Source organism: Amblyomma mixtum, chromosome 3 (assembly GCF_055824585.1).
Source record: "Amblyomma mixtum isolate Tamu chromosome 3, ASM5582458v1, whole genome shotgun sequence".
NCBI lineage: Eukaryota > Metazoa > Arthropoda > Arachnida > Ixodida > Ixodidae > Amblyomma > Amblyomma mixtum.
Window position 1 is genome coordinate 389,868,140 of NC_143014.1, and position 23,372 is coordinate 389,891,511.

Below are 23,372 nucleotides of genomic sequence, written 5' to 3' on the forward strand. Positions count from 1 at the left end.
CGGCGTTGAGTCTTCATCAAAGCGTGTTTAACCGTCTCCTTTCTCATGCTCTTTTCCCAGTGCATGTTGCTGAGAGCGGCCCAGTCGAAAAGGACAGAGGTGAGTGAACGCCCTTACTGGCACATTGCACGATGCGCTGTGAAAGTGGCTGGCTAGGCTGCCTTCCGGGTCAACGGTTTTAGTGCGAAAGCAGTACTTCACGAGGTCTAACGGGTTTACCGAGTTCGTGTGAAGCTTGACCTTGAGGGGGACCTAGGCGAAACCTAGCATCGTAACAGCCTGTGCAGAAATAAGTTACATGTTGCCGCGACTGGGTTTCGAACATGCTATCGCCGCAGCCAATCAGGCTTCGTGTTAAACTGCGACACAATCTTGCGCTGTGCATTGCCCATCGTCATCTTCATCAGCTAATACTACTATGGGAATAATATTATTGCCAGACGTGCTGACGACCAAGCAAAGCAGAACAATGAGCGAACCAGTCTAAACACATGCTTTAGCACGTCTGCTCGATTTAACTGCGTTAAACCTTTGCCACTTTTTTGCCTTGTGTGATGTTTCCTTGAAGGCTCAAAAGCATTCCATAAGGGAGGTGTGGGGCTGCAGGAAAGTTTACTTGCCAAAAGGAACCGAAGAAAGGAAAAAAAGAGCCTGGGTAATAACAAAAGAACCGAAGGTAGTTGTGCGGCACTTCAGCGATTATTTGGCGTTTTAATAAGGGCATACTAAAATGGATGTGCCCATTATTTAATATAAGCATTGACTACAGTATGTAGATGTAAAAACACAAAATTACAGTACGGAATAAGCTCAGCATAAAGCGCAGAGCTTATCCTCTTCTACAGGAATGGGCGTCGTCGTCTGTGATATGCCGGCTGCACATATCCGAGCTGAGTAGGAACAGTCTTTATGCGCGTGAAAGAGTGTTCTGAAAGGAACCGAGGCTCAAAACTTGGTTTCGTAATGTGAACACAAGCAAAATGCATGTCGAATTGTGCGCGGCATCGGGAGGCCGCTGGAAAAGATTTTCTCTTGTGCCAATTTCAGCTATTTTTATATTTCTTCGGTTCTGCCTGCTTTTTCTAATTTCTGGGTATTTATTCCATCATCGGCGCCGAGTTCACTTTTTGTGCTCTTAAATCTGATTATTCGTTGCCGGTAATGCGCGTGAGCTCAAAGGGACAAAGAGAAACAATATGATATGCAGGTTACCGTCAGATGATAGAAGTTATAATATTTTTTGCGGAAAATAGAACTTTTTTTGCGGCACAAAACTGTATAAAAGCGAACCACACTTCGCGACTCCCTTAAGGATTCTTTTTCCTGAGCCTGGTGACGGTAGTTCTTAGCCTGCCACGATTGGTACATTCATTTCTGGTGCAACCCTAGTTTGCAGTTTGTGGGTAAGTGGCCTCGAAATACTAGAAAAAACGTGCGATGAGAGTAGGCAACAATGCGAAGAGCCTGCCTCATAATTAAGACAGCTTAAAGTAGACGATGAAGACAAGGACTAGGACCCGAGCGCTGATTCTTACCCCTCGTACTGTGTGCACTCAAACGTCATAAAGATGACGTAACATTACTTGCGTTCGGGATCCCATGAATGTGAGAAAATGCCGGGAATTTAATTTACGATTTTCTTAGCATGGCTGTTGCCCTTCTAGACAGAGAAAACGCTGCTGAAATTCCAGAGTAATAATCTCTCCGTTTCCTCAGCGTCATGCTTAATTTGCACTTTCCCTTCCGCGTCCCTTCAACCGTTCTGCTTATTGCTTTTATTCCCACCAAATTAGCCCCCGCACGAACATTTCCAGGCAGAGACATGAGAGATGGGGCAATGAAAGAGGGGTGGGGGGGGGGGGGGGGGCGTTCAGAGCTTTGTGCGTATGTTGTTTCCTTGCACTGGTGACAAAAACATAGCAGTGATGTAATGTAACTTTTCTTAATTGCGCTGTAAATAATTGCTTGCTGCACTGCAAGCAATCCAGTGACGCTTGGTAACGGCACAATATTCGCCGAGCGCACACAATTATGAATTTTATAAACGCACCTTTTTTCCCGCAATACGGCTGCTTGAATGTGCAAACTTTTGTGCTGTGTAGACCGCCATCATGTGGTTGTGACGGCTGAAGCGTACGCCGATGCAGATGACAGAGCAGACGACTCGTGCACATCTCGTACTTTTTACTAGGCGAGCTTATGACCGTAGGCGGATGTCCAAAATTCTCGGACAAGAATTTTGAAAATTGGGTAATTCTTAGATACTGTAACGGAAATACTGAAGGTAATGGTCCATTCTTGTGATATGTAGAAAAATATTTATTTTAAAGTTTTTCTATTGATCGCAACGAACAATTAAGACTACCACAAAAAAACAATGGGGAACGCTTTTGACGATAGCGAAAACTTTAATAGAAAAACAGATTCAAGACTGCCGTCGTGTGATCTGCGGTTACATTGATTGTTATAGCGAGATGTAATCACCAAGTTGTTAGGCGTATTAATCGGTAGCGAGAGCTTATCATGCACCTTAGTGCGCTGTTATGTAATCTGTGGTTGCTTACTCATGTCCGAGTGGTAAATCATTTTGTGCGATGATGTTTTTTTTAATTGGTTTTATTTATTTCAGTGCGCATAAGCGTGAACGCAGGATATTGTAACCAGTGCATTTATTTACGCGTGACATACATCTCGCACACTGCCCAGGCATAGGGCAGTCCCTCGCTGCTCACAATTGTCTCTGCGTCACCGCTTAGCCGCGCATGGCCGAGCGCGAGCACATCCGGGGACGGTGGCCGCAACGGAGTACGGGTGTCGTCTCCTTCCACACTACGCGCTGCAGAGCAGCCTTTCTGTTTTAGCGGAGTTACTCGGAACTTCAGCTGTTCTGTAGCATCAACCGCCTACTTACCTTGCGCTGCCGGATATTCAAAACAGCGGCGGTTCCAGCCTTCTCTGTTGTTATTTTCTTGACGGAGCACGAGGACGTCGCGAGCAGTTTAGTAACATTTATGCTGCGCCAAGACGAATAGCTGTGGCGTTCAAATTATTCAATCCATAGTGTAGGGCGGACCGGAGTTGAACCTCCTTGTAACGAAGACGAAGGGGTCCGCTATTTGTTTTCATAGCCGTTTCTTCGTAATAGGCCTCTTGCGCTGGAGTTTCAGGTAACGTGGCGGCGCCTGGTGGCGGCAAGGAGAAGTTGGCTGGGTAGTACCAGGTTGGGTCAGTAGTGAGCCGTGGCTGTGGCGGCGCACATTTCTAGCCTGCATTTTGCGTCGATTCGCATGTTTTTCTGCACTGTTGTGAGTGCGATAAGGCTCGTCACTTGTGACAAACCACGCCGCGGCCTGGCCGTGGCTTAGTTTTTAGAAAACCGACGCTCCGTGTGCCTTAGGGCGAAATGCAGGCAGCAGAAGGAATCGGCGACGCCGATCCGCCCGAGAGACCTCGCTCAGTCTCGAAAAAGCGTCACCGTCTTTACTGCTGCGTCGTGGGCTGCCACGAGCAAGAAGGTCTGAATCCCAATATCAAATTCCACCGTTTTCCTTCAAGGTCTCACGAAGCGGAGCGCCGGATGCGCTGGATAGCTGCAGTTCGACGCACTGAGTAAGCGAACCTTCGCGTTGTGCTGGCTGCTTCGCCTGCCTTGATGTTTGTTTGGTTATCCGCGTTGCTGAAATTCGTTCTTTTTGCACATGCAGTCCGGACGGCAAACCGTGGGATGCAGTGCCGAACATCAGGATATGCAGTCGCCACTTTGTGGGTAACGAGAAAAACAATTCGGCCAGTCATCCCGCATATGTACCTACAATCTTCCCCGCAGTCTACAGCCGGCCTCATCCTCCTTGTGTTCGTCTTCTTTTGGCGCTTACCTGTCTCAAAAAATGTATATGTAGCGAGCAGCCGCATATGCAGGCGTAGAATGAGAATTTATGCATTCTACAACACAACTTGTCTAGTAGATCCCTACATAGGCAGTTGGACCAAGCAAGCAGCAAAGCAGCAAAAAGTGTACCATGACAATCACCAAACAGTAGGGAATGCACAACAGAGCAAGCAGCAAAAAGTGAGAAACGAACAGCATAATTAAGAGATAATATCAAGGGAATGCACAACACAGCAAAGAGCGCATGTTGACATGACATATGAATTATATAATTCATATGTCATGTCAACATCTCACTTCAGATAATCACTATTAAGGCAAATCGACAAATCAGCAGGCATGGCTGGTGATTCACGACTAGAGACCCGGCCACTGCGACAATTGAGACAATTCTACTGGTGCAACGTGGTGAGGTGGCCAGGTGCGTGCAAATGACCACAAATGGGCGCATTGATTAGGTGCGAATTCGCTACGCACTACGAGCAGCGCAGCGTCGAGAGTGAAATGTGCACATTGTCGACCTCAAACCAGCACGTATGTGGCAGCGCGGCATCACTGATAACAGCAAACGTGTTCGAGCGATGTCGTTTTAAGGATGAAAAGCTACATCAAGAAAACGACACCAAGCGCGCAGCGCACGATCTCGCGCTGCAGCGTTATTCGGCTGCGAGCTCATATATGCATTGCATCATGTTAGCATTTGCTGAAGGAACAGATGGCGGATACTACAAGGCCGGCATGACTACTTGTTTAGCGAGATGCAGTCAAGAAAGACTGCAGGAGGCCCACCGTTTCGTGGCATGCTGAAAGACCGCTGCTGGCGCGGCGTGTACCGTCGTGCGCTCGAGCAGTCTCGTATGCATGTCTGTTTAGAACTGCTGTGAATTCATATATTGCAAGTATTTCATCGCGTTGGTGCGCTTGAATCTCGAAGCGTGCAGACCTTATCTGAAATTCAACTTCGTACGCGACTCTCCACTTGCGAATGACACCGCGTTGAAACTTCGCCGCTTATTTCTTGAACAGAGTGCACGTACTTGGCGTTGCATAATTTCTTCCCTTTACACAGCGTGCCAGCCCTGAAAAAATCTTCGACGCCCGATATTCGCTGTAGGCCATGGCACAGCACAAGCGAAAGTCGCGGGTCCATACTGCCAACGTGCTTTCCGAAGCAGACGCCAGAGACCGGTACTACCCAGCCGAGGGCAGAGGGCGCTCTTTAGCACCATTTTCGCAGCGCCCCCTGGGCAATGCAAGAGGCCTATAGCTGTAGGCAACTTCGTTTTCAACTGTCGCACGCCAGTCGGCTTACTGCCGCACTATATGCCTAGTGTACCTAGGGCAGTGTGTACCTAGAACAACACGTTAGTGCGCCGCAAATGTGCACTGCGGGACCCTTAACATACGCCTCCAGACAAGGGCGTCCGCAGAATTTTTTGCAGGGGGGGGCCCCGTTGGTGCCCCGGGGGGGGGGGGGGGGGGGGGGGTATGTTCGTAGCAAAAAGGCGCTATTTGCGGAGTAAATTTATTTATTTATATATAAATAAAAATTAAACAAAATGCACACATGAAAGAAAAATTACAAACAGCAAATTAAAGCGCGGCTAGGAGAGGAACATTGGAGTTTATCAACGAAGAAACAACTAAAATTAATAAAAAATGCAAAAAGATGCTATATCACTTCGTGGAGAAGAGTGCTCAGTCTTCCTGCATACGGGTTCTCGACTCACCCGGATTGATGACCAGCACACAGCACAATATGTTCGCAAACACGCAACTACAGTCACTCAGTCAGTCTTCCTTGAACAGCAACTGTAGGCGCCTCGGATTTTTCTGGGCGAATTGCGTAATTGCACGTGTGATAAATTCACTTCTGTGCTTCATTACACGCTCTCGGTGCACACTCATCATACACATTGATTGGAAAAACTGTTGAACGCGTACGTTGAAAACAAAAGATGACTATATATACAACGAAAACTTATTTACAAGATAAATGCACGCTCGCAGCTTCATACACCTCGCTCCATCTTGCTTGCGCATCCGCACAGTCGAGCAACCCCACACACACTGCTCGCCGCTCGTCGTTTTCTCGTCCGCTGTCTTGGTTGTTCTCAGCTTCGCTGACAACCGGCCACTAAAAACACCCAAGCACAAACACAGAGGCGCGCACACGTGCGAGGGCTTACTTGCCGCAGTATCCCCGAATGCGCACTTTGGGGGTGAAAGGAACGCCGCGCAACTTCCGAGGGGAAGGGACACTCGCCACTCCGGTCGGAAAATTTGTTTTTGTGTTTTTATGGGGTTCAGAGCCCCAAAACGACTCAGGCTATGAGGGATGGAGTAGTACAGAGTTCCGGGTAATGTCGACCACCTGGGTCTCTTTACCATGCACTGACATGCACAGCACATGGGCGCTGTTGTGATTTGAGGCCCAGCCAGAGGTGACAGGCGAGCCAGGCAGGCGCCATCGGGCTGCGTTGACCAAAGGCGCTGGTTTTCACAGAAGACGCAAAGAACGCTGGTGTGGGGGCGCCTCGGGAGACTGCGTCGCCGTGAACAAAAGCAGCTAATCCCCTTTGCCGGAGATTCTGAAAGCGGCGCTTCTACCGAACTGCGCTACACGTGGATCGGAGGAGACAGCGAGCGGCGGCGGCGCCAACTCATCGCCCGCTTGCCCCTGAGCAGCCCGACAAAGCGGGGGTGGACACGGCTGATTTGTCCTTCCCTCCTTAAGAATTCATCGGTGACCGGCGTAACGACATAGGCGAAAACAAGATGCCCCGTGCACTGTCTGCCTCCGTGTCGCTATCTCTCTAGAGATCAAAGAAACAGACACCCATCTCAAGGCGGCTCGAAACACATGCTCGCCGGTGCCGCTGTATGTCTGGAACAGGTCGCCCTTCAGTAGAGCTAACGATGGCGTGGTTTGAAAACGGCGGAACGACGCACGCCCGGACGCGGCATTTCGCAGATGTGACCATGCGGGGCTGCTTTTACCCTTTTGACTGAGCGCACCACCGCCCCTGGTGTGCGGCCATCACTCACGGTTCGAGTGAGTGATTTTCCAGGGGGGTGCAACCGCCCCCCCCCTTGCCCCCCCCCTCCGGACGCCCATGCCTCCAGAACTCACTGCGTAGCCAGGGGTACAACAACCGAATAGCAGCCATGCCAAAGCGCGCCTGCTTGTGCCGCGGCCAGCGCGGAGTTCAGCCCCTAGGAAACGGTTCTTGGAGAAGGAATGTTGTAGCGGACCGGAAGAAGCCTAACAAGTATATTTAACTTCGTTATACGGACGTGAAGCCGATATGGCCGCTTTAAAACACGGCGCGCGATGGCGATTTATTTTCGACTGCCAGATTGGGATGGCTTTTCCGCATACCTCAAGGGCACGCTGGCCGCAACACCTTTCAGCAATGCAAGAATGCTTTGAGAAAAATGCATTCACCATCCGGAAGGTTTGGATAGTGGCCGCCTTCTGGCACTGTTTTGCGTTTTCGTTTTCCGTCGCTTAGCCCCGTGAAACCAGTGCGACATCGTTATCGTAGCGAGAAGGTTGGGAAACCGGGGACCTACTATCGCCTTGGCAAGTCTGTCGAAGAGCAGCATGGCGCAGCGGCGGTGCTCACCGCGCGTCCAGGGGTCCTCGCATCAAATTTTCAGCGCAGGGCGTGCCAGCGTCATACCACGGGCTGAGGCTGACAAATTTTCTAGACAACCGCTCCATGCAGGTCCCGCTTGAAGTGGGGTAGCGTTCTCGCATCAAGTGCTACACATACATATTGCCGCTTTGTGTGCCAAACGCGCAGTTGACATCTTTTGTGTAAAACAACGCGAGGAACTAAACCGCATTTTCTTGCCTACCCATGTCGATGCCCTATTTTAGAAATGTGTCACCAGCCGCTGGACGAAGGCCGGTGCGACGCCGACAGCAACGGCCCAGGGGCCACGTCGCCGGAGGTCCGCTTCTACTACGACGTGCAGAAGGAGCAGTGCGAGCGTTTCTATTACCAAGGATGTGGCGGAAACGACAACAACTTCCGTACCATAGACGGATGCAACATGACCTGCTTTGGTAAGACAGACGTCAGCTAGCCGTATAGCGAGATCTTTTTCCCCATGCGCTCCTGTCCTCAATCTAAAAAAGAAATGATTCAGAGAGCATTAGGAAAACCGAATATTGCGTCTCACAAGTGAGGGCGGAGGCTTCAGCGAAATACTATAATCACACGCACACAGACACACAGAATAACAGGGCGACGAGACATCTAATGCCACTGTTATGAGAAAACAGTGTCGGATTCGCATTCGATGATTGCTTCGATGCTTTTACTCTCATGAATGTTTTTAATCTAAGCCGGGCCTTCACATACGCGACATATTGTCAGCGTACCTGACCACTGGCAATGGTGACGTCCGGTCGTCAACTGCCCAATGGACAGGTCGCTTGCCCCAGACACTTGCAAGCCGCGCGTCTATCTCTGTGACCACTGACAGAAGACCTAATGGACGTGAAATGGACAACGTAAAATGCACCGCTTATAGTGCGCGGCCCCAGGGTTTCACTCATTACCCGCTGATGCATTTACTTGCTGAACTCGATCTTCCAACAATCACGCGCGCCATTCTGTCTTTCGTACTGATTTTTAATAATGGGCGTACACAACGTGGCAGTGGCCGCCAAGCTTCACTACGTACTCGCTCCTGGGCGACAAGTTTTCAAATTCTGGACGTCCCCTTTCTTATGAATTAAAAAAATGTAAGTTTTTCCAAGACTACGGTTGCTGTCGAGGTCTTGTGACATTGCGTATACACGGTGGCCAATTTTTCTAGTACCTTTTCTCTACCGTCCTTCAACAGATGTGCAGATGCCTCAGCCATTTTGCATTATTTGCAAGGCTTTCTCTACTTTCTCTTTAGTTACTGGCAGGATGTCAAATTGCTCTGCGCTGCTGCCTCCGAGATTATCCTCCTGAATTACTCCGAAAATTTGACCTTGGCCGATTTGGGCCACCATTGATGTCCTCCAAATTTCTTAAGAAATTTCTTCAGAACCTGCACAGCGAGGTGTAAAGAAACTGTAAAGCATGGTGATCACGGAGAAACAAAGTGCGGTTACATCAGAATGCTTTCTGCGTTGCTAATAATGCAGACATCGCGTGAGAGTTCATTATACTTTTTACAATTTTCTCTTTTGTTCGCCTCATTACCCTCTCATATTGAACCGCTGAGAGCTTGCCAATTAGCTTGTGAAATTAATGGCGGCACAAATTTGAGCCTTCGAAGCTCGATCGCTTCAGGCCAGTGTTGGCTGTCTGCTACAAAGCTGCCAAACAGGTGTATATCTTTTATGGCAGCGCCTCATCAGGCACATTCTGGCACTTTGGTGGAACTTAAAATGCAATTTCCTTATAAGTATGCTGACAGGCTTATCTGTCAACATCTTTATTTGTGGAGTCATCCTTGGACAGCATACTGCAGCATCTGAACTATCCGGGACTCACTTCTGGAGAGACTGTAACCTTGTAACCGTGCGGGATCCTTGAAAACGCCGTCATTTCGAGATTGATCAGAACTCGTTCTGGTGACCATTTCTCGCCCCTTTTCAGGGTTGCTTTTCTTGCGCCTTTGCCTCACCATGGCCGCGACTGCAGACGAAAGTATCCACCATTGACACCAGACGCCAACGAGTAGCGGTCTTTGCGAAGCCAAAGCACCAGTAAGCAATGCGCATATGTGAACAAGAATATACTAAAAAGTTTTTTCGGTGTTAAACTTCTGCCGCACCTGGGTTTCAATTATCTGCAGATTGTTGCTTTGACTATCTTCTCAATGTTGCAATAATTCTAGGAAAAAACTCCTTTTTTTTAGCATTCAAAATTTCCGGAAATTTACACCTGTACCTTAACTATCGTATCGATTTTGGCAATAACATAGCCCCCTTGCCTCTTGGCGCGTACACCTGCATTTTGCTTATGCCTAGTTTCTTCTTGATAGCTTTTAGGCTACCTCCGTACTTTAGAACATGCTTTATTCTCTCCGTAGTATAATTCATTATGTCGTTTATTTTGCACTTACTGATTAACTTGAACAGCTCTGCCAGTTATATTCTAGGGGGTTAGACGCTTTCATGCTTTGGCGTTTCTAAATCAGATACATGTATTTCGCCTTCTGAGACAGCTTACCGGTATCCTGTCTAGCTGCCGCACTCCTTAATTCCATTGTGCGCTCTGTAACGATATGTCATAGATTATCATTCATTGCTTCGTCCTTGTTAAAGCATAATATTTGTTCTGCAGCGACATCCCAAATTTCTTTACTTCCCTCTCATCGCTGTTTTGTTCATGGACCTCTTCCTTACTAGTTTCCTCTGTTTTCTCTTCAAGTCTAGACTAATTCGAGACCTTTCGATCCTATGGTCACTAATTTCACCTTGCCAAGCACCTCCACACTCTGCACGATGCGCGCACAATATCAAATCTTTTAATTTTCATTTTCTCTATTCTCGCTATTCCATAGCCCCGTTTGCAGGATTCAAGATTCTTATATCATTTTGTTCTGTTAAATCTACTAATTACGCCCCCCCTGCTATTTCTAGAACGTACCACCCATTTCCTAGTGTCCTGCCTGCTTCTTGCCAACTTTGGCATTGAAGTCGCCCATAGTACTGTATACTGTGTTTTTGCTTTCATCACTGGCGATTTTATGCCTTCGTAGGAGCTTTCGACCATCTTGTCATTATGAGTGGACGAAGGCGCGTAGGCCTGTACTGCCTTCAATTTGTACGAACGTCTTATTAAGCTCAATTGCGATAATTCCACCCCCTTGTTAATGTTCTATCGTTTTCTATTTTACCAGCTATATCCTTACTGATCACGAATCCCACAGCTAGCTCTTATCTGCTCACTGAACCACGATAGCATATATACCATCTGTCCTCCTAACCTCACAAAGCCCAATGACATCCCATTTAATACCCGCTAGGTTCTCAAACAGCACTTCCACGCTATATACAGGGTGTTTCACCTAAGACTTTCTGCAATTTTTAAAAATAAGCTATTTGAATTAGATGCGCGCTTTTTCTGGCATAGCATTGTCAGTGGTGTAGTGCATCATAATGCAGCTAAGACGTGCTAACTAGCAGGCTTGTTAACCAATATTTAATAGTTAACTTTTAAAATATTACCGTTGGGCTCCTTAATTATTGAGAAGCATGTAGCCCACCGTAAGTAATGTCCATATCCGTTTTTAGAATTTCGAGAACACGATTATCCTCGGCGCTGTGGCCCAACAAATTTTGCCTATTTCGACGAGTTAGGTTCACTGGAGAGGTTGCTTTGCCTCCAAGCTTCTCAAACCGCATGCATTTTGACGCGATGTAGGCGAAATTTGTTGGGCCACAGCGCCGAGGATGATCGCGTTCTCGAAATTCTAAAAACGGATATGGACATTACTTACGGTGGGCTGCATGCCTCTCAATAATTAAGGAGCCCAACGGTAATAGTTTAAAAGTTAACTATTAAATATTGGTTAACAAGCCTGCTAGTTAGCACTTAGTTGAATTATGATGTACTACACCACTCACTATGCTATGCCAGAAAAAGCGCGCATCTAATTCAAATAGCTTATTTTTAAAAATTGCAGAAAGTCTTAGGTGAAACACCCTGTATAGGGAGGTTATCACTGAATACACGCGGTTTCTCAGGCAGTGCATGTACCAATGAACGTTTTTTTTTGTACAATCGAGCCTAGAAACTCAAGACATGCAGTGAAGCTCACCGAAGAGGAGCTGTCGCCTTTGCTTCACCTTTGTGAATGTCTTTTGTCTGCCCACAACTTCTAACCTCCACAGCAAGGTGCACCGAGTCTGGCACAGTGCCAATGTCGTCCTGTCAGAAAACCAGCAGGGTGTGTTTTGCGGTAAATTTTCCCTTGAACAGGTACGTATTTGCGCGAAGTAGACGGAACACAGCAAAGGAACGCACACTATGTGTACAGCGCGCAGCATCCAACTAGTTTATTTTCGTAATAGGCCAATACACTTATACCCGCGCTGGGCTATCGCAAGATTAACAGGCAAATACGCGCACTGTTCATGTCAGCATACCGCCGTAAAGTGGGCCACCAGATAGCAATACGTGTGAATTTGATACAGAACCCTTCAATACCATAATCATATAAAATAAAAAAATTACAAAGACAAAATGAATGATGAAGCATGAGGTGAACGATGAACACAGCTTTAAAACATCTCTTAGCAAAAGCAGCGTCCAAGTAATTAAAAATAAAAAGCGGTCAATGCGTAAAATTTACTCGTCGTAGCAAAAGGCGTGTCAATAAAGCAAGAAATATAACAACTAAAAACCTAAAGGCCAGTAACAAGGTAAAAACGGTGGAGAAAGGCTGATTGAAGAAACACGAATCGAAGGCTAGGCCAACAGAAAACTACCACGAAAACCAAGGTAAGGCAAACAGGAAAAGGAAATCACACTTGTCCATCTAAGAATGTTATCTCTTTGTCCAGCAGTACAACAGAAGCAGTGCTAATGCATTTGTGTTAGTAATATGAAAAACGCCTGTTATTTCTCTCCTAAGTTTAGTTTTTGCACGTGCCAGGATCGAGGTACTGCTGAACAAAGGCTTGCATTTATGAGTCGCAACATGCTCTTCTGGCAGACGCCGTCTTTTATTGTTTTGTACTGTCCTCTCATGTTCCCGCTGTTTGTCGTTGGCGCACTTTCCCGTTTGTCCAATGCATACACGACCACAAGTTGAAGGAATGCTGTACAAAACGTTGGTGGCGCAACCGGCATACCCTTATTTCATGCTTTTTTTCACATGACTCCCGCTTGCTGGACAGGACAGTGCAAATACCAGACAGCCGATTGGGAGCGGAGAAAAGGACCTTCAGGTCATGTCTCTGGCCTATCTTCTTTAAGTTGTGGGAAATGTTGTGGATATTTCTGTCTAGTATTTGCACTGTCCTGTCCAGCAAGCGGGAGTCATGTGAAAAAAAGCATGAAGAAAGGTACGCTGGTTGCGCAACCAATGTTGTGTGCAGCACTCCTTTCACTTGTGGTCGTGCATACATTGGACAAACGGGAAAGTGCGTCAACGACAGAATGCGGGAACATAGGAGGACAGTACAAAAACAATGAAAGACGCCGCCTGCCAGAGCATGTGGCGACTCATAAAGGCAAGCCTTTGCTCAGCAGTACCTCTATCCCGGCACATGCAAAAACTAAACTTAGGCGTGAAATAATAGAAGCCTTTCATATTACTAACACTAGTGACAAATGCATTAGCACTGCTTCTGCAGCACTGCTAGACAAAGAGATAACATTCTTAGATGGACACGTGGGATTTCCTTTTCTTGTTTGCCTTACCTTGGTTTTCGTGGTAGTTTTCTGTTGGCCTAGCCATCGATTCCTGTTTCTTTAAATCAGCCTTTCTCCGCCGTTTTTAACTTGTTACTGGCCTTTAAGCTTTTAGTTGTTTTGTTTCTCGCTTTATTGACACGGCTTTTGCTACGATGAATAAATTTTACGCATTGACCACTTTTTGTTTTTATTTACTTTGACATTGCTTTTGCTAAGAGATGTTTTAAAGGTGTGTTCATCGTTCACCTCATGCTTCATCATTTCTTTTGTCTTTGCCGTTTTCTTTTCTTTTATATGACTATGGTAGTGAAGGGTTCTATATCAATTTTACACGCATTGCTATCTAGTGGCACACTTGGCGGCGATATACTGACATGAACAGTGCGTGTATTTGCCTGTTAATCTTGTGATTGCCCAGCGCGGGTACAAATGTATCTGCCTTCTACGACAATAAACTAGTTGGAAGTTGCGCTCTGTACATGTCGTGTGTATTCCTTTGTTGTGTTCCGTCTTCTTCGCGCAAGTACGTACCCGTTCAAAGATGAACCAACTCGCCCAAACAAGAGTATTACTTGAATTTTCCCTGTAAAACGAAAACAGTGTCGGATGTGTTCGTCCCGGTTGCCGTTGCCGCAGTGTGGAATGTAGGGGCACTCGACGAAGTCAGAGCCGCCCATTTTACGACCGATTCGCGTTCCCTTTCTGGCTGGACGTCGTGAGAACAACAAGAACAAAAAAAACTAACGAAGCACTCACTATACCAGTGCGGCTAACGGCAGCATTAACTGGTGCCGCTGCGATAATTTACTCACATGGGAGCGCAGTGATGCCTACTTTACGATCGGAAAAATGAATGGCACTCTTAATTCTCTCTTTACCGCATAACAAGACAGACATATTTTGGCAGCCCTGATAAAAATGAAAAATAAAAGTTCGACACACGCTTGGTAATGCCTGCTGGTTTACCCTCTGCTCGCCGTTGCTCCGTTCTCCGCTTTGTCTTCTATCGTCCTCGTTGCAGACATAATTTGGTTCTCGTGCCACCTGCGAACTTCAGAGACCACTAGCATACCCTGTTACTGTTACTGAAGTACGGGGTGACCAACTGCGGATGCGCCGGCGCGCACCCTAGAAACGCGCCCGACAAGAATTATAGCAAACCGTATTTCCCTACAGTACACTACAAGCGATTTTTTGTCCTTTCCTTTCCGGGCGAACTGCGTTGCCACAACCATTGCTACTTCTCCAGACGCACTCTAGGGAGGTTAAGAGTTATTCTGCTACGAATACACGTTTAGGACGTAACTTCTCTTCGGAAGCCAGCAGCGTAAGAGTGAAAGCGTTCATCGAACGGGTATAACAGTTGAAAGAAGGAAAAATTTCGCGGCCGCTGTGGGAATCGAGCCACCCTCTAGTCGGTTGAAAGCCGGGCGCGCTACTTACTGGACCACCGCTACAACCGGCTGAAGCGTCTGAATACGTGGGTCATATATGCAGCATGGAAGAGGTCAGTGTATGCTAGGCGCGGTTTCTCGAACATATTGCTATTATCCGTACAATATGTGGCTCTTTTGTTGTCGTACGGTTCCGTGAGCAAGTTCAAATCCCTTGAAATACAGGCGACCCGCTCATAACGGTGGTCTTTGCGCAAAAAAAATGTGATGGAGCCTTACGTGTATTGACACACAGTGTTTCCTAGTCGGCTCTGTTGTAATCATGGCAACTTTCACTTGATGCCTCTCAGCTAAGATCCATGTACAGGCACCGTATCGGGTCAATCTCTTTCGTCGGGACCGTTGCAGCCGCCGCCGTGGGTGTATGAAGTCTTTCCGCCGAGCAAGGCGATATTTCGCTGGGCAGCGTCGAGTGCATGCCGCCGCGACGAAGACCGGTCGTTTGCTACTTGAGAGCATCACTTCGGTGCCAGATAGTATGGAACCATGTAATTAGGGTAATGAAGTGAAACTACACGCTTGGAAAAGCGTCGTATACATACCGCCGCATTCTAAGCTGCCGATCGCTCGGATGCCACTTGAGGAAAAACCTAAAGTAAAAAATTCGGGGGGCACTTTGACTGTCTAAATTGCGTAGAGGCGAAAGCGTTTTCTGCACCACTTTGCCTATGTGACACTGGTGACGTCACCACTGGATGACGTCACACATAACTGATGACGAAGTAATGAGAAATTACTAATTAATGACTAATTAATTACTGATTAATCACTCAGTACTAAATGACTGCTAATTAATGGCGTCTAAGCTTCGCCTTTAAGCGCCGCCAGGGAGTCCACGGAACGCCACCATCCGTTCGGCGCGATGCCTTGCCCTTTGCGCCGCAACGGTTTTTGAGGAAAGGAACTGGCGCTGTAATTCTCTGTCATGTCGGTGGACACCTTAACCGCACCGCACAGGAAGGGAGGAAGTGGCAGTGAAAGAAGAAAGAGGGGCCGTAACGAAGAAACTGGAAATTGTATTTGAGGAAAGGAAATTACGCAGTAACTGTCTCACATATCTCGGTGGACACCCGTCAAAGCGGACACACCTGTCGACACGGCTACCGACACGGACGCATACACGGCTGCCGACACGGATTGCTAACGACAGCATGAGGCATTAAAGGCTTTCGCCTTAAAACCTGTTCCCCACTCTGTCTCGAGGCGGCCGACTAGCATTACTATCATGCTTTGGGACAGCACCGGCTGGGCGAGGAGAAGCTCCTCGTGGAGGAAGCGGTAGCCGTGACGGGAGCGCCACAAAGACATCTACGCGGAACTCCACGGAGCCAGTGACTGAGAGCCTCTTCGGGATTCGGCCAGCATCGCGAGTGGTTGCGGCCGCACGAGCTCGTAGCCGACCGGGGCAGGCGCGCGGAAGACCCGTCGCACTTTGCCGCCGGCATTCTGGTTCCGGGCAGCGAAGCGAGCGCAGCTAATACGCGCTCTCTCCGTCACCCCTGAGAAATGCCCGTGGATAGATCTGCCCCAAGAACAGGGCGCGCGGGAAGTCGCGGCCGCCGTTCTAGGCGCACGCAAACGTTCGCCACCGATACCTCCGAAGTCGCGCCTCTGCCCCAGCCGGTAAGTCGGCAGCCCTTCTTGCGTAGCCTTCTACTTAAGAGGAATGCCTCGTCATTGTTTTGTGGCTAGCTGGCCCACTCTGGGTATTATTCGCAAGTGTAATAAATAGTATGTGAATGAGCACGAGCATGAAACCCTCCGCGGTTAGCGAGCGAAGGCGCTGCAACCGCGGGGTGGTAGTTCGGTGCGTAATATTGACCCCATATCGGCACACACTAAGCCTTTCTTGAAGCAGGTGTGTTGGCCTACGCGCGGATAGCGACGGTGCTCTTAATCATGAGCAACTTAATGCCAATATTTTATCGCTTTTTGCGTACTTTACGTGGAATTCGATTACAAAAGGCTGCAATTTTATAAGCAGCAAAAATGTCATCAATGTTGGTGACTTATAGCGGAGCATAGCAATGCAGCGATTACTAAAAACTTTGACTTTCGTCCCCCCGTTCGCCTCTTATCTAGCGAGGGCTAAACATTTAGTCCTTGAAACGTGCACAGGGTTGCCTCATCCCACAGTTAGTCTTTTCGCTGACAAAAGATCGCTTTCGGGGACTAACTGTCAGAGTTGCTCCTGAAAGGACGAAAAACCGCTTGGAATGCAGTACCAGGAGTGCTAGCAGCAACATGAGTGCCGCCGCTGTTCCGCTGCGATTACGCTGGCGGTAAAAAGAGAGAGAGAGAATGGGTGGACTTTGTTTTTTAGCTTTGTAAAACGAATAGCAACGTAGAACAAAAAAAAAGAAGAAAGGAAGAGCAGCATAGAAAAATATGCGATCGCGGGTGTCAAATAGCAGACATTTTAGCGGGAGACGGAGGCTTTATCCCAAGACTCAAACGTCTGTTTTTTTTTTCATTTCCTCGACGAAAATATCAGGCCAGACTTGTACTTTAGTTTATCGAAGTAATGGCAGGCTATATCTTTTCACCATTACTGTATGCCACCGAAAACTGGCCCCTTCAATGCCATTTATTTGGCAGTTATATACCTCCCACACCACATTTTCTTCTAGGCCTTATTTAAAGCACTCTTGTTCACTCAAGAAATCATACTTTGGCGCACGAACACTGTCGTCCGGCCATGCCAACGCCGATGGTTGGAGCGCATTTACTCGTTCTGTAAACTTTAAAATTAGTGCATATTGCGATGACTAAACACGGAATTGTAGTGAGTAGATGAGATGCTGTCCTAGTTGTATGTCACTTGACCAAGTCAGCCCGCAAGTCTTCGCTGAGGCTCGAATCGTGGGGTCACTCGCTTGATAAGCCGCCCTCTACGCTCGGCATCGGCAGCTTCTTCAAGCAGCGTGTATTACATTACACGGACATGTCGCAGCTTCTATCCGAGGATAGGTCACAGTTTATCTGGAACATGATGATTCATGACCATTGAAGCGAGTAAGTGGGTAGGAACTGCGAATTTCTACTCGAATAAAGGCGGAAGCCATCGGCCACTTTGGTATCACGCTAAAATATCGTCCCAGTACGATTTTCGCCTCCGGTAAAAGTCGCCTGTGCTCGGTCGTGTCCTGTGTACTCCGGTAACGGTAACGCGGTACGCGGTATTCTAAATGTCTCTATTGCTGCGAATCCAAATGCAGTGGCGAGCGACAGACGCAGATTGGGGAGGCGAGAGATTTCTACCAGGGCCTCGGATTAGGTCACTTTGCCATGTCCCATCTCGACGAATCACTAGCCGCGTGCTTGTGTCAGCAGAGTCAGCTCTGAAGCCTATTTCACTCCATGGTCTTGACATCCAACGGTGCCTGAAGACATGGTAGATGGAGGTGTTGCGCCAATATTTCGGTTGCGTATAGGCCGTTTGTAGAACAAGGTCGCCAGAACCAATGTCAGTGACGAATTGGTTGCGTTTCATCGCGTACAGATTCAAGTCAGCGACAAACAGGATGGGAAAGTACGGTCGAATGATGCGGAAGCTTCTCGCGGTTCGCTGGGAGACATGTACCATTAAACAAAGAACATGCCATTTTCTAGTTTACTTCACCTGCTTTTTAAATACTGTCCTCAAGAGCGATATTGATCTGGCTGGCGGGGAATGGGCTGGTGCACTAAGTCATGCATCGCATATTTCGCCAGGTATACAATACTTGCAAGTAATTGTTAGGCCTGTAGTCGAAGCTTGTGCTGACGCATTTTGAGAAATATTTGACAATTTCTGAATTTTCACAAACGACAAAAACATTTCGGAAAGTTTTGCTGCAATATGTTTCTATGGATGGCGCTGCCGCACTGTACGCCCAGCGGGGGGTGGCCGTCACGCGCACGTAAACGGTGCTTTGAAAGTACTTCGCCTTTGTAAAAACGTTTCATACGCCAGTTCTAGGAATTATTCAGCTTTTCTTCACGAAAGGACAACCTCAGTGATTCACTGTGATATCGGAGAACTACTTCGAAAACTTTTCTTTTACATTTTTTCCTAATATGGGGCGTAAGCCGAGCTTTTACCGCCGTCGGCTCAATAGGTGACACCAGCGCCCCCGCATTTTGTTTACTTCACAGATCCCTGTTGATATGTATGTAACAGAAGAAAAAGCGCATGCCGGAGAAGTACTAAATTATGAACGGGTAAGGTAATTATACAAGTTTCCTGAATAAATTTTTTTTGCAGAAATACTCGTAAGCTATTGGGCAGTTTAATTTCAGTAGTTATTGCGTTCCAAATGCCAGCACCACACTCCTGTATTCAAGGTTGATAATAATACTTGTGGCTAACAGTTTGAAGCTGATATTAGTAGCATTTAATAATCCAAGTGAAAGTGGATTAAGGTTAAGAACTATATTCCTTGTAACTAGAAACGCTTTCATTTCTGACGCGAGAGGGAATGGAAGAAACAGCAGTTGTGGGAATACAAACTTTTCAGAGAATTTCGGTGTGATAAAATCATACGTACAGCCCTGTTTTGTAGGCGAATGATACTATCTATAAGTACAGTCGCAGACAGAAGAATATGAACCACGCTTCGGCGATCAAAGTTTTCTGACGCATTATATAGCGAAAATTAATGGATGGTTGTTTCACAAGCAAGTAAAATTTTCTTTGACCCCAGCATATAAAGGCATCGAACACTTCGACTACTGCTGCGCAACGCGACAGAAGAGTTTGAACGCTGAAGCGTGGTCCATGCTATTCTGGCCTCGACGGGACGTTTTCAAGATGACATGCCATGACTCGCGACTAGCAGCTGGAAATTAGGTAGGAAGAATTACCAAAATGTAAAATAATTTTAAGGCTAGTTTTTCAAAATATGATCGAATTTGCGACTTTGCAACATTTTTCAAAAGTAAAGAACCAAAGGGTTTCGGTTTTAAGCCCTGTAGTGGTTTATTCGTGGAAATAAGGGCTAGAACGAGAGTTCCTTTCAGTTTCAAGACATTTGGAACGATGGCGATGAAGGCGTCGCAAAGCTTCGACAAAGGCTTCACATGAAAGGCTCAAGGAAGATTGGACAATACGCATGTAATGTGCGGTTTAAAATTCAGTTGCTTTTAAATTACAACACCAGAATATTTTTTCAATTATATTTTCTGGAACATGGTGCCATATACTTAAATTTTCGATTGATAATGATCATGGAACTTATTTTTGGTAAAAAAAGCGTGATCTTTGTTTTCCATCTATTTGCATGAGTTAATTGCCACCGAAAAAAATCATACATTCGCCGTATCCAAGAATCATGGAGACAATTAGTACAATGCGATCCATCTTTTTGTTCTAAATAAATATCGATTGCGTGATTTCAATAGATCATTGTTGTTTGTTCGTAAGCACAAGGCTCATTTATTCCTGAGGAAATTGGATTTAAAAGTGGAATGCTGTTTTGCCGGCGCTCCACCAATCTCGTGACCTAAATAATGAACAGCACTCTGTAATCACCTGGCGAAGCGCATGGCGATGCGGCCTAGACTAGGGGGAACCGCAACGAGAAAGAAAAAAAGCATTCGTGTCAGTGCAGTTAATTTGGGAGAACGGTGGGTTGGGAAAATATCTTTGTTTCATTTTCTTGCATCGGTAAACAGCTCTGTTTTCAGTGAAAGCGGCCTCTTTTTCATTACAGCGCTGAAGTCAATCGATAGAAGCCAACTTCAATTTATCCTCGGTGTTGCTTTAAAAATAGTTTCCATTTTTGTAATCGATATACCTAAAAAAGTTACGTCAGCGGATGAAGAGTTTTAGGTGATGTTCATACTTATAGGAAGTCACTGATGTTTAACGATAATGAAAAAGGGTTGAGGAGTCAACCTTGCCGTTTATTTGATTTAACCTCTTGACAGGACGAAGAGAAATCATGAATGTAAACGTGCAGCATTCACTTTGAAAGAAAACGTTTCGCATGCAGTTTGAAAGATAACGGGAAAAATGTTTTAGCATAGATTTTCGGAAGTCAAAATGTACAAGCATTTTTAGCATAACAGAAAGTATTCTTGTGATCAGAGCTCAACGCTGTATAAAATTTACTCCGCAGCGATGTTTGTATGGCTGGTGTGCATAAAAAAACACAGCGGGTGAAGATTTGTTTCTTGAAACCTGCGCCCTGGTTTTGTTAGTATGTCATTTTCTTCCAGATAAATACGACACTGAAGTTCTGTTACTGATCACGCAATAGTATTATACTTAGGACAAATACAGGTTGATTCCTTCCAGGATCGTTGGTATCATATTTGTTACTCGGAGATACTATTTTTCTCGATCGGTTTAGCAACTGATGCTGGTTAAGTAATTCCTGAATCAGACGGCGCAGGGCTCCTGAACGGCACGGTGGAACCTGTTTCCACTCGTGAAAATGCTTTCTCTTGTTCTTATATAAATATAACACTGAAAGCTGCCTTCTGGAAGTAGTAATTATTTAAGCAGGATGCTTTTTCTTCTACTATCAAACTCATGCGCTTATTAGGGTTAATAGCGGAATAATTACAAACATAGCACCCGGTTTAAGCCGAGTGTTATCAGCTAACTCTTTCTTAATGTCCTATCGAGCCACCAATCCATGCCCCGACGCGTTAGTGAAATCACGTCGATTTTCAAGTCATCTATGGACGCTGGGATTCTGGTTGCTACTTATTTGTCGGCCTTTCTAAAGGATTAGGCCGTACCCCACATTATCGGGTTAACAAAAAACAAACGTCTTAATTTTCATTTAGGTGCACTTGATTGGATAGTATATTTTCTTTTGCCTGTACACTGTACACTTGCCTTGGTTAATAATCAGAACTCTTCTTTTAACTCGGTGACATCTGGTGACCCTCAAGCAGTGTGTTTTCCTGTTGGCATTTCCAGTTTACATGAATTATTGACCTGCCAGTGTTCCGTCCGATATTCGACTATTCGATGATGATTGTATGTTTCACCAAAATATTTAATGCAACACAGACAGCCTAGCCTTACAACCTGGTCTGAAAGCTCGGGGTGCAAGGCACTATTCTTTGATACCACTTTAAATCTATTTAAAACTGTGCCAGGTCTTTTGCCGATTATATCACCTAGTTACAGACTACCTACAAGGTTAAAAACGAAGCAATTCAACTTGCAAGTATCTGCAAGTACTTTGACTGAATTTGCAATGAGAGATGCATCTTGGCATCACCACATTCAAATCACTCTTGAATCTGCGAATTGCGGCTTAGGTCTTCGTAAACTCAACTTTTAGCATGATCCGGCGAATTTACGCACACTTGTAATAAACCCTTTACTCCGTCCGTAACTGGAATACGCACCTCTTGTTTGGAATGCTGACCAAACTTACGTCAAAGTAACACTGAATCTGCGAAGCGATGGGAATCGCTTCATTTCGACAAATTATTCTGGTCACACCAAGGTTACGTTTTTCACCGTAACTTACTTCTTGCCGTAATTCTCCACGTCTTTTTCGCAAACTTTATCATTACGTATTGCTTTATGAAGACTTCTTCATAAATCCGCCGCCATTTTTCTACGGATTGATCGTTCGTAGAAATCAAAACGCACTACATACCGCACATCCCTTTTGCAGTCATTCATATCGCGCAGGATCAAAGAATGGAACAGTTTTTCATCTGAGATCTCTACAGAGTATGACGTTATTAAATTCGAAGAACTAGTCGGCGCCTTGAATAATAATTATTAAAATCTGCAGTCCTATTGATGCCGTGCTTTGTTTCCTTCTTTTTTTGAAGTCCAGATGTACAGCTAAACATCGTTGTTTTGCTTTACCTGTTGATATGTTGTATTTAGTCTTATGTTGAGTATGTTGTGGGGTGACTAGAATATTACGTGCCCCTGAGTAATACATATTGAATGTTTCGTTCTCAACACGCCACCTCTCCAGACATTTCTCTCTCTCACAAAACACACACACACACACACACACACACACACACACACACACACACACACACACACACACACACACACACACACACACACACACACACACACACACACACACACACACACACACACACACACACACACCCACACACACACACACGCACGCGCACGCGCACGCGCACGCACGCACGCACGCACGCAAGCACGCACGCGCGCACGCGCGCACATGCACATGCACATGCACATGCACATGCATATACACTAGAAAGAAAACAGACGTAGCGAAGAAACTACTTTCCTTGACGTTTCGGGCCGCTGCGGTGGCTCAGTGGTTATAACGCTTGATGCTGACCCGAAAGACGCGGGTTCGCTTCCGGCCATGGTTGTCGAATTTCGAAGGCGAATTTCAGAGCCCCGTGTGCGATGCCAGCGCACGTTAAAGGACCCCGGGTGGTTGAAATTTCCGGAGCCCTTCACTACGGCGTCCCTCATAACCTGAGCCGCTTTGGGACGTTAAATCGCCATAAACCATAAACTACCTTGAAGTGTCTGCCGGGGACCGGCCTTTTTCTTAAGGCCGAAGGCCTTCTGATGAAGGCCTTTAATTTTATCTCGGACATCGGCGTAGTTTTGGTGTGACAACTCTATTGCTAGTGCAGTAAAACCAGAATGCGTGAATAATACTGAAGTAGAGACCAAGACCTTAA

General features: G+C 46.4%; 1 protein-coding gene across 8 annotated transcripts in view; it reads left to right on the top strand.

The window, feature by feature from the left end:
* LOC149357153 (papilin-like) overlaps positions 1-23,372 on the top strand; it is a 179,077-nt gene that overhangs the window by 143,982 nt on the left and 11,723 nt on the right. For all 8 annotated transcript variants that reach the window (XM_089584449.1, XM_089584453.1, XM_089584451.1 and 5 more), the window contains 2 exons: positions 61-99; positions 7,776-7,964. In XM_089584449.1, coding sequence (XP_089440575.1) covers positions 61-99; positions 7,776-7,964 — 228 coding nt within the window. The remainder of the gene's footprint in view (positions 1-60; positions 100-7,775; positions 7,965-23,372) is intronic.